The sequence below is a fragment of the Chrysochloris asiatica genome, unplaced genomic scaffold (assembly GCF_000296735.1).
Source record: "Chrysochloris asiatica unplaced genomic scaffold, ChrAsi1.0 scaffold00009, whole genome shotgun sequence".
Lineage (NCBI taxonomy): Eukaryota > Metazoa > Chordata > Mammalia > Afrosoricida > Chrysochloridae > Chrysochloris > Chrysochloris asiatica.
The window spans coordinates 17,371,818-17,383,949 of NW_006408527.1; the positions used below are offsets into that span (position 1 = coordinate 17,371,818).

The window sequence follows — 12,132 nt, forward strand, 5'->3', positions numbered from 1 at the left end:
TGGCCCAGGATCGGACATTGTTTCGTTCTGCTGTGCATGGGGTCGCTATGAGTCAGTTCTGACTTGATGGCACCTGACATCAACAACAACAATGAAGGTAAATATCAGACAAAACAGCCAAAAAAGAAAGAAATGCAAGCACACTATGAATAGGATAAGATTAGGAAGGGGAAGAAACAAGGACAGCTTTTGTTGTTGTTGTTGTTAAGATTTTTAGAACAATTTGACAGTAGAATAGAATGTTAGTCTGACTCCATTTTCCCGTAAAATTTTTCTGCGCTATAATTTTTTTTCACAAACTTGTGTTAGCATTATGATGGAAAACTAACATATAAAATTACGTTATAATCAAGTTAAAAGTAAGAGGGGTTCTCCATTCATGAAAGCTTTCAAGCCAGCCATTTCATGCCTTTATACCCCCCATTTTTGATAGCCAATGTCTAGATTGCCCATCCCTATCAAACACAGTGCACTGAGGAAAGAAATTTATTCCTTGATATGAAGAATCCTTCCATTCTGGTTGAAATTTAGAGCAACTGCATTCACAAGCAACGGTCTAGTTCATCAAATTGTAGCAATTTACACTTGCTCACAGTATTAAGCATCTTTATCTTCTTGTAGTTGGGTTCTAGTCAGCTCATCTGTAGCCATGCAAGCTAGGTCAAATGGGTACCAGATGCAGTTTTGGGAGTTCATACACATCTCCCATCACATTCTCAGCCCTAGCCCCCAGGGCTAGGTCTGTGCCCATGGGCTCAGGAGGTCATACAACTCTCTAAACTTCAGACCAGTCAGGCCTTTCTCTTCTCTCTCTCATCACAAGGTCAACAGTTGTTAATGGAACATGGTCAAATTCAGTCCATGACTTCATTAATGCATTTCTTCCACTTCCACTGACAGGTAGACCAGGGTAGTCACCAACAAGCATACTAGACTGCTCTCAGATTCCCTTTGAGTTTCAATCTTAGAAGGGGGTTATCCCTGATGGACTGACTTTTCTTGACTTTATGCCTCCAAAGCAAATAGCTTGCTTGATATTCTAACAGCCAGTCTGCTTTTTTTCTGCTGGTCTTTCTTGCAATAAGAATCTTTGTTTTCTCAGCAGTTCTGGTTGGTCTGCATGTGTTTTCAAGTGGAAATGTCCTACCTCAGAAGGTTCTGGGTGGGACTCAGAATTCCACCTACAGCCCCGTATTCTACAAGGGCTTACCAAGAAGTCTATTTCCCTCTGGGGCCTATGTTCTTAATCAAGGTACTGTATACTCTGCATGTCTGTTTGACTCCTGGAATCAAATCGACTCCATCTGTAGATAGAGACAATGGAGAGGCTGAGTAGCATCAGTCAAAACAAGGTAAGGAGCTGACTATGGAACAGACCATTAGTTGCTCAAATGCATGTTCAGGTTGAAGTTGAAAATTAAAACAAGTTCATAAGAGCCAAAGTATGACCTTGAGTATATCCCACTTGAATTTAGAGACCATCCCAAGAACAGATTTAATGAATTAGACACTAATGACCAAATATCAAAGGAGTTTGGGATAACATCAGGAATACCATAAATGAAAGCAAAAGATCATTAAAAAGGCAGGAAAGAATGAAAAGTGCAAAGTGGATGTGAGAAGAGACTCTGAAAGTTGCTCTTGAATGTAGAGAAGCTAAAGTGACTGGAAGAAATGATGAAGTAAAAGAGCTGAACAGAAATTCCAAAAGGCAAATTTTTGAGAAGACAAAGCAAGTAAAGTATATAATAAACTGTACCAAGACCTGGAGTCAGAAAACCAAAAGGAAGACATTCTCAGTATTTGTCAAAGAATTGAAGAAACAAATTCAAATCGATTCTAATATTGAAGGATTCTATGGGCAAAATGTGGCACTGTGGAACAATGCACTGGACACAGGTTTATTTGAACCAGAAGGTCGGCAATTCATAATTGCCAGCTACTCCTCAGAAACTCATAGGGCTGCTATGAGTCAGAACTGACTCAAAGATACTTAACGACAACAACATGGGCAAAATACTGAATACTGCAGGAAACATCAAAAGAAGATGGAATACACAAGAGTCGCTGTATTAAAACAAATTGGTGGATGTTTGGTCAATTCAAGAAGTAGCATGCTCAAGAACCAATGGTATTAAAAGGAGCAGTCCAAGTTGCTTTGAAGACATTTGTCAATAAACAAAACTCCATGAATTGATGGAACACAAATTAAAATATTTGAGCAAACTGATGCAGTTCCTGGAGGTGTTCAATTATGTATGCCAAGGAATTTGGAAGATAGCTAAGTGACCAGTCATTTGGAAGAGATGCATGTTTGTGCCCATTCCAAAGAAAGATGACCTGGTGGAATACAGAAATTATCAAATAATATTAATATCATATGCAAGTAAAATGAGCAGTCTGCGGTATTGAGGCGTTTCACTGTGCACTGCATATATCACTGTGTCTGGGGGGGGGAGGGGAGTGTCTCACTGCTCCCCGGTGGCGGTGGTTATGTGCATGGAGTCGGTTCTGACTCATAACAACCCTCTACAGGGTTTCCGAGGCAGTAAATCTTTACGGGAGCAGAGGGCCTCATCTTTCTCCCTTGGAACAGCTGGTGTTTCGAACTGCTGAGCTTGTGGTTTGCAGCCTGATTCATAACCACTAGCAAGAATGAAATCTTGCTTCCCCACTTAGTCTTCTCTGGTATCATCCAAGTGAAGGAGGCAGAGTGCCTCATTTTGGCCAGGCAAGGATGGAAATCTAGGCTCTATTTGGACTTTGTGGATGCAGGTGGATGTCTTAGTTCTCTAGTGTTGAAATGGCAGAAAAAAATGCAGTGGATGACTTTAATCAAGAGAAATTTACTTCCTCTTTTATATCTCAAAAGAGATGGAGTCAAGCTACACCCTACACTAACCCTGCCTCATTGACATAATAAAGACAGCTATTCCTAATCAGTAGTTTAAATCTACCAGTTGCTTTGTGGAGAAAGAGGCTTTCTGCTCCTGTAAAGACTTACAGCCTTGGAAACCCAATACAGGGTCGCTATAAGTCAGAACCTACTCGGTGTCACACCACTACCATTCTTAATGGGATTATAACAACAGGCATGTTACTGTTGTTGTATGCCAGGCATGTCGGTTCCCATTCACAGCAACTCTTTAAGTGTTCCACCCGTGGCTGGTGTGTGTAAACTGCCAACCTTGCAGTTACTAACCTAGTTGTTGTTGTTGTTATGTGCCATCAAGTCGGTTCCGACCCATAGGGACCCTGTACAGGGTTTCCAAGGCTGTAAATCTTTATGGGAGCAGCTGGTAGTTTCAAACTGCTGACCTTGCGGTTCGAGGCCTGATTTTGTAACCACTACGCTACTAGAGCTCCTTACCAACCTAGTAGTAATCCTACAATACCATATGAGGGCTTCAAAGAATTTATTTTCTATAGCTTTAAACCAAGAGAGTGAAAACCAAACAAAATAGAAAAGTTTTAGGCAATAGTCACTTCTAATCCAGACAAGCACCATATAAAATATTCTAATCCCACACTAGTTCTAGATTGGATTATGTCCTCCAAATATGCTATAAATCCTAACAATACCTATTTTGAGGGGATATGATCCAATCTATGGAGCATGGTGGCTCTGTTAGGAAAAGCACTGGATTGTGAACCACAAGATCAGTGGTTTGAACCCACCAGCCCCTCCATAGAAGAAAGATGAGGCTTTCTGCTTCTGCAAAGATTTACAGCCACAGAAACCCTATAAATGGTCTCTATGAGTCGGAACTGACTTTACAGCATTTAACAACAGTCCAATCTATGAGGGTGACTCAAAAATTATCCGCATTCTGTTATGTTAAAACTCCCAACCATATCCAGGGCTGATGACAACATTGAGCGTGCTTGTGAAGTAATTCTGTTGAATAGACAAGTGACAGTAGATCATGTGGCAGATCGTTTGCAAATCAGCCATGGCTCTGCCTAGAAATGATCCACAACAGGCTTAGGTTTTGAAAAGTTTGTGGTACCGAAATGGGTTCTGAACAACTTGCGAAAGAGCATAAACAGAAGTATTTGGAGATTTGCAAACAGAATTTGAACCAATGTTCAAAGAAAGGTAAAAGTTCCCCCCCTCCAAAAAATCGGTCCTATTGGTGAAATGTGGATTCGTCACTATGAGCCTGAGAGTAAACAGCAGAGTATGAAATGGAAACATCCTCAATTGCTGACCAAGAAAAACTTCAGAAGTCAACGATCAGTTAGGAAAATGGTGCTTACAGCTTCCTGGGATTCTCAAGAGGGTCAGTATTGGAACACTATCAGGAAAATGGTTCAACAGTGCTCCTTAAGTGAGATGCTCCCTGAAGAGCTGAAGCCTAAATACTGGATTACATGCAAAGGGCTGCTTTCCAAGGGCATTGTGATCTTGCATGACAGTTCATGTCCACACACCTCTGACACACTGTGGACACTCTGCACACACACAAAAAGCTTTGTTTTGAGGTGTCAAAGCATCCTCCCTATACTCCTGATCTTGGTGCCCTGGAAGCAGCCCTTTGAGGATGAAGATTCACCTCTGATAAAGAAGTGAAGACAATAGTGCATTCGTGTCTTGTAGCTAAGCCTAAAACATATTTTAATAAGGGAATATGAAAACTTGTTGACAGATGGGCAATGTGTATTAAAAGGCAGGGAGATTATGTCAAAAAATAGTGTGTCTGTCTTTTCTTTAAAAGTTGATTAAAATAAAGTCTACAGCCATAGTGTGGATAATTTTTTACTTATCAAATAATGGTGGTGGGGTAGGATTAAAATATTATATAGTGCTTGACTGGATTAGAGGTGATAATTGTCTAAAAGTTTTCTGTTTTGTTTGGCTTTCTGTCTCCTGGTTCATCAGCTAAAGAAAATAAACTCTTGGGGCTTTTTTTCTGTAATCCCATTGACGTTTCTGGGTTTCCAACTTCTCTAACCCTAGTGTAGGATATATGAGGCACAAAGAAAACACTCTTGTCCTTCCCTGGGTACTGTTGTCTCCAGACAGCCTGCCTTCTCTTCACCTTTCAAAGTCTTTTTGTTTGTTGCCTGTCTTCAAACTGGTTCAGACCTCTTCATTCATGGCCAATATAGTGAAATCATAATATATAAATTGTAAATGTGTGTGTGCCTAAATGATAGCTGGAATGTGAAATAATTATGAGTCAAAGCCCTGGAATGGAAGACTCAGAAGAGGCATATAGTGAGTGAGCCCTTTAAGGATCCTGGTTTGGGAGATTGGATTATTGGCTGATCTGTATGCCCAAGGTTTTTAGCTATACTTTTAGCAGAAAGAACAGGGAAAAGTACTTCTGGAAATGAAAGTCTGGTATAAATATTTTTTGACACTTTTATTTATTTTACAAACAATACATTGTTTATAAAACAATGTATTAAAAAGTGAGTGCTCTTCCATTATTGGCTCTATGGCTTCTACTTTCCATATAAAAACGTGGCATCTGATGCTGGACAGATCCCTTTGACTCTTATTAGCCTTGCCATTTATTAGCAAAATGACCTTAGGCAAGTTACCTGTCAGTTATGAAAATGGAGGAAATAGTATCTGTCTTCCCGTACAAGTACATGATGTAGATATTCAGGAACTTGGCTTCACTTTCTTTATAAAAGTTTAAAAACTGCTTTGAAGCCTAGGCCATATTTTTACAGTGGTCCTTGTCTGTGTTTATACGTTTTGATTTGAAGCTGAACAATTGCCTCTGCAGTATATTTAAATGCCTGATAACGGGTATACCTTAACATTTTTTAAAAAGTTGAATTTCATTATCTGTTTTTTCCCAAATTATATAAACCTTTGGACATTAATTCAGATTAATTAAAATGATAAATTAGATATTATGCAGTTCTTGGCCAGAACATAGCTTACCTTCATTTACATGCATTTCGTTATTTCTCACATTCCCATTTTGGAAGTTTTTTTTAGTTTAATGCTAAATTATCAAGTATTTAATGTTCTTTTTGCTATTAACATAAAGTTTTCGTTTCTTTCTTACTTGTTTTGAATAACAAATACATATCTTTCTTATAGCTTTGGCCCTACTGTGGTGCTGTATCTATAACAACTTCAGAAAGCACAGATACCCCCTCCTCTAAAAGACAGCATGACTTTCATTGTGTCAACCTTGTTTGGTCAGCTGATTTTAGATTCTTTTAAAATGATGAAGTCTCTCTCTGTTATGCCGCTGAGCCATTTGTATTGTTATCTTAAAATACTACGAGCTTCTGTTATTAGGTATGAAAATTGTCATGTAAACCTTCTTATTAATTGTGAAAGCTTGTGGGGGTGTTTTATATATATATATATATATGTATATATACATAAGAGAGACAATGCTGACCTATCCACTTAGGTCAAGCATTTGTATCCATAAATAAGCTAATAAACATGAACTTAGAACATGTGCTAAGTTACCTTTTTTTTTTTTTTCCACAGCTGGAGTCGAGATGGTCATAAGCTTGTGAGTGCTTCCACTGATAATATAGTATCACAGTGGGATGTTCTTTCAGGAGACTGCGACCAGAGGTTTCGATTCCCTTCACCTATCTTAAAAGTCCAGTATCATCCACGAGATCAGTATGTTTACCCTAAAGCCCTCCTTTCCTGGGGTGGGTTTGATTCTTTATGGATTAGTGCCAGGCTCATGGAAATTCTGAAATAAGGTTTTAGGGGGCTGCAAAGTATATCTGTTCAACTCCCCACATAAAGAGTCTTTCTGTCTAGGTTGGTTGTACTGAGTAGATTTTTAAGGAAAGTGTTGTTTTATTTAATTAAAAACTGACCAATATTAAGACTTTGGAAATGGGAAAATACAGGAATGAGTATAATAACCAGGGCTTGACCTGTTGTTCCCCCTCACTGGCTCTCCACAGGATTATTTGGATTTATTTTGTAAGGAGAAGCCATTTAATATTGCAACTGCACTTAAGAAAAATTACCCAGACATAACTGTTTTCATTTCACTGGGTTCCCTTGTCATTAAATTCATTTAATTTTAAATAAGTATAAAGCACTTATATACATATTTGTTGTTGTTGTTAAGTGCCGTCGAGTCGGTTCCGACCCATAGCGACCCTGTACAGGGTTTCCGAGGGTGTAAATCTTTACGGGAGTAGAAAGCCTCATCTTTCTCCCGCGAAGCAGCTGGTAGTTTTGAACCGCTGACCTTAAGGTTCGCAGCCTGATTCGTAACCACTACGCTACCAGAGCTCCTTTATATACATATTAAGTATATTAAAATATACGTTTTATACATCTTTGTAATCAACACTTTGTTTTTTCACTTTATTTCGTATTTATTTTACCAGTTCTTCACATTTGTTTAAATAATTACATATTATTTTGTCAAGATGGAGCCCATCTTATACTCAGTCATTTCCCTGTTATTAGACATTTAGGTTTGATGCTTTTCTGCTGTTTTTTTATTTGATTAGGCTGGGAAAGATGATGAGATAGTTTATAGGGACCAGGGAAAAGGGCAGAGACTCAGCTTTCTGACAATGAAGCAACAAGCCAATGTACTGTTCGTATTTTTAAACAGGAACAAGGTACTCGTGTGTCCCATGAAATCTGCTCCTGTCATGTTGACCCTTTCAGATTCCAAACATGTGGTTCTGCCAGTAGACGATGACTCCGATTTGAACGTGGTTGCATCTTTCGATAGACGAGGAGAATATATTTATACAGGAAATGCAAAAGGCAAGGTAAGCCCAGAAACCTAGAAGTTGGTGATACAAGCATCTGTCATCCCATCCCATGCAGTGGCTCATTTCATGTTTACTTCCTCTTAGGTTTCTTTTGTCCCTATTTTAAGAGCACAGCTCTTAACCTGCAGCAAATGTAATCTATTTTTATCTCATGCTTTACTGGTAATTCTGTACTTTGGATTTAGAGTGGTAAAGAAAAAGATGGGAGGGCCTTTACTGGATGCTAAATTATAAAATTTAAAAAGTCATCTTATCAGATGGAGCACTGATAATGAAATATCTGAATATCTCATTCTGTTAAGTATTGTATACTTTTGGACAACTCAGTTTGTAGTTCTGAGACCTTATTATACTTTCTTTCCTTTCTGTTAAATTTCTAGCTTTGCCTTTTAGAGTGTTAGGAATGTCTCAGACTAAGATATGTTGTAGATGGTGTTTCTTCTGTAGAATTAGAAATTAGCTGCTGTTGTTAAGTGCCGTCGAGTCAGTTCTGACTCATAATGACCCTGTGTAGGGTTTCCAACCTTACAGTTCAAGGTTCAGTGCTGACCCTCCAGTGTCACACCAGAAGTTGGCTAGGTGAGCTTTAATGTATCTTTCAAGCTGAGTATGTAATTTCATTTAGGTACTTTGATTTTTTTTTTTTAATGGGTACATAGCTAATATTTCATGGCATTTAACTTCAGGATTACTGTAGAAAGTTGTTAACTTGATCCTCTTGAGTGCCTGGTGTCGCACTATGGGGTAATGCACTGGACTGCATAGTCAATTTGAACTGCCAGGTCCATGGTTCAAACTCACCAGCCACTCCTGGGAAACCCTATACAGTGCCGGTTTGGATCTGAACCAACTCAGCGACACTTAACAACATAGTGATTGTTCTTTCTCTAAACAACCAATCATTTTAAGCCTATAAGGAAACTGCAGTTCCATCATGAGGTACTTATCCCTCCAGTGTGTATGCAGTAAGTAAAAAGAATATGATGTAACAATTTTAAGACTAGATTGTTAAGGCAGTGTCCTTTCTCTGAAGAGGTAAAAAGCAAATGTAGTGAATGGGGTTGAATAAATGGGAAAAGAGATGCTTATGTTTTTACCCAGTCTCTGCCCAATTTTAGAAACAGAAGTCAGATCTCATTACTATAAGTTATTGCAATGCTAATATTTTTTTCTCCTTTAAACTTCAGATTTTGGTCCTAAAAACAGACTCTCAGGATCTTGTTGCTTCCTTCCGAGTAACAACTGGAACCAGCAATACCACAGCTATCAAGTCAATAGAGTTTGCCCGGAAGGGGAGGTAAGTGAGACCTTGTTTTAGGGACAGTTTTAAGTTGTAAAAGTGAGTAGAAGTTAAAAATGCATTGAGATTCAGTTTTTCTGTATATTATACTTCAATATTTTTAAAATGTCATTTTAAAAATGTAATTCAGAGCCTCCAATATTTAGTTGTTGAGGCACTGACCATACTTCTTTATCTGGAGGCTACCAGGAGCTCCTATCCAGAAGAGATACCTGAATGTAAGTGCTGAGAGCCCAAAGCACTGGCACGTAGAAAGTGATGGGTAAAGATTTGTTATTGTTATAATTGGGACTCATGTCAGAATTCACATAGTCACTGAACATGCCCTGTCTTCACATAAAACCTATTTACCTTTTTAAAATTCAGGTATTATTCTGGTAAATTGGGTTACCTCATTAGAGGTCAGCATATCAACAGAAACTTGAAGAAATAAGCTATCAGTAAGAAAAGTGACCTAAACCCACTGCTGGCTGTAGAGATGAATTGGACTCATAGCAGGCCTACTGGAAGGGCAGACCCTCCCCATAGAGTGCCCAAGGCTGTCATTTTTATAGAAGCACATTATCACTTCTTTCTCCTAGGCAGTGGCTGTTAGGTTCAAACTGATGATCTTGCAGTTAGCAGCCTAGCGCTTTAACCATTGTGCCACCGAGGGTACTAGCCATCCTTTTAATGCAGGAAAAGCCATGCAAAATTCCCTGAATTAGGAAAGGTTGCAGTCAGTGCATGCTGTAAGGTGATGAAGTAAGTGTTATTTCAGACAGATCTCTAAGGTGTCCATTGCTATTTACAGTGAAATGTGTAAGCATTTTGAAATGACAGACTTAGTTTACTAGCCCACTAAGAAGAATATGTCTAAAATGGCCCAAGAACGGAAGTATTTATATATTTTTAGTTATAGACTTTGGAAATTTAGTAAGTCAGTTTTCAATTTAGAAATCTTAGATCTCTTGTTACATGCTGATGGCTTGTATGTATTGGATTCATAAAACATTCTTACTTCAAGTTACATTTTGATTTGAAAGGTGATAGATGCAGAAGTATTCTAGTCTATTACTTAGGTTTTTACACAATCTCTCCTCAATCTATGAGTTGTTCTATGGTACTGTTGTAAGTAACTGATAGTAATAGAAAATGTTAACTGGGACAGATTTTTGACCTGTGGTATTGGTATTTTTATCGCCTCTATAGTTGCTTCTTAATTAACACAGCAGATAGAATAATCAGAGTTTATGATGGCAGAGAAATTCTAACCTGTGGAAGAGATGGAGAACCTGAGCCTATGCAAAAACTTCAGGACTTGGTGAACAGGTATGTATCATGACCAGGAAGAATATGTAGTAATTCCTAACCCAGACGCAAATTCCAGTTCTCCTTGGGTACTTTCTATGTCCTTAGGACGCCATGGAAGAAGTGTTGTTTCTCTGGGGATGGGGAATACATAGTGGCAGGTTCAGCCCGGCAGCATGCCCTCTACATCTGGGAGAAGAGCATTGGGAACTTGGTGAAGATCCTCCATGGGACCCGAGGAGAGCTCCTCTTGGATGTAGCTGTGAGTGGAATGGGAGGCGCTTGCTGTTAGTTACACAATCCAGAAAATCTTGAATCTCTTAGATCCTGTTTTTCTTTCCTTCATTACAATGTAGTGGCATCCTGTTCGACCCATCATAGCATCCATTTCTAGTGGAGTGGTATCTATCTGGGCACAAAATCAAGTAGTAAGTATTTTTCTGGTTTAATTGCTCTAAAGCTAAACACTTTTCTGTTTATCATAGGATCTTTACATATAATAAGCTTTAAAAACAACACCTTATTATATTTTTCTCTTTTGCATATGATTCTTGCAACGTATTTAAAAAGGTTTGGTGGTGCATTTCTTTTGTTGTTGTTAAGTGCCATCGAGTTGGTTCCGACTCATAGCAACCTTGGATAGGGTTTCTGCTGAGCTGGTAGTTTGAACTGCAGACCTTGCAGTTAGCATACGTTCAATGCGTCAGTGCATCTAGTTTTATTTAATTTTGATGGGAAAAGTCTTTTCTAACGCTAACCAGCTCTGTTAGATCTTCAAGAAGAAAGTCTAGTATACTTCCTGTTTCACTTTTGTTATCTATCTTAGGTACATTTTTCTTATATTTAGCTCTGTTAGTTTCTGTTTTGCATCTTGATTTTATTTTTGGTCACTTGTAGATCATTTGTATTCATTTATATAAAAATGTAATACTTTACCTCAAAACTACATCTTGTAAAGGTTTTAAAGAAGGCTCTTATGTTAAGAGCTACAGTCAGTAACTTGGAACATATAAGGTAGGAAATATCTTAATGTATAATGTGTATCTAATTTTATTCTAATTTGCCAAATTTGATTTTAAAAATGAGCTTCAGTTGCAAGTTTTCTTTTATGTCATTCTTGTCTGGATTACAGATTAGGTAGTTTGCTCATTATGCTATGTGGTATGTTTTCTTTGTGGTGCAGGAAAATTGGAGTGCATTTGCACCTGATTTCAAAGAACTGGATGAAAATGTGGAATATGAAGAAAGGGAATCAGAGTTTGATATTGAAGATGAAGATAAGAGTGAGCCTGAGCAGACAGGTAACATTTCTCCTTTGCAAATGGTGACCCCTGAAGGGAGAACGATTGCTTTACTTAACACTCTCTTCATTTGTGTTGCAAGTTTATTTCAGCACTCTTTTTCCCCCTGTAGGCTTACTAATAAATTTTCAGTGTTTTGAGAATCTTAATTTTTAAGGTATTAATTAAGGGCTTTGTTGTTGTTAGGTGCCATCTAGTCAGCACTGACTCATGGTTACCTTATGCACAGCAGAGCGAAACACTGCCTGATCCTGGCTCAACCTCACTGCTGTTGCCACACTTGAGTCCATCGATGCTGCCACCTGGCCAATCAATCTCGTTAGGGGTCTTCCTCTTTTTCTCTGACCCTCCATCTTAACCAAACATAATATCCTTCTCTAGCAACTATTCCCTCCTGACAATATGTCCAAAGTATGAGAGATGAAGTTTGGCCATCTTGGCCTCTAAGGAGCATTCTGGCTGCACTTCTTGCAAAACAGATCTTTTGGTTCTTTTGGCAGC

General features: G+C 38.5%; 1 protein-coding gene across 1 annotated transcript in view; it reads left to right on the forward strand.

Moving 5' to 3' along the window:
* RBBP5 (retinoblastoma binding protein 5) overlaps positions 1-12,132 on the forward strand; it is a 51,783-nt gene that overhangs the window by 23,308 nt on the left and 16,343 nt on the right. The window contains exons 4-10 of the mRNA XM_006834088.1: positions 6,470-6,610; positions 7,575-7,737; positions 8,928-9,037; positions 10,232-10,351; positions 10,439-10,592; positions 10,687-10,758; positions 11,514-11,631. Of these exons, the coding sequence (XP_006834151.1) occupies positions 7,597-7,737; positions 8,928-9,037; positions 10,232-10,351; positions 10,439-10,592; positions 10,687-10,758; positions 11,514-11,631 (715 nt within the window). The 5' untranslated portion in view covers positions 6,470-6,610; positions 7,575-7,596. The remainder of the gene's footprint in view (positions 1-6,469; positions 6,611-7,574; positions 7,738-8,927; positions 9,038-10,231; positions 10,352-10,438; positions 10,593-10,686; positions 10,759-11,513; positions 11,632-12,132) is intronic.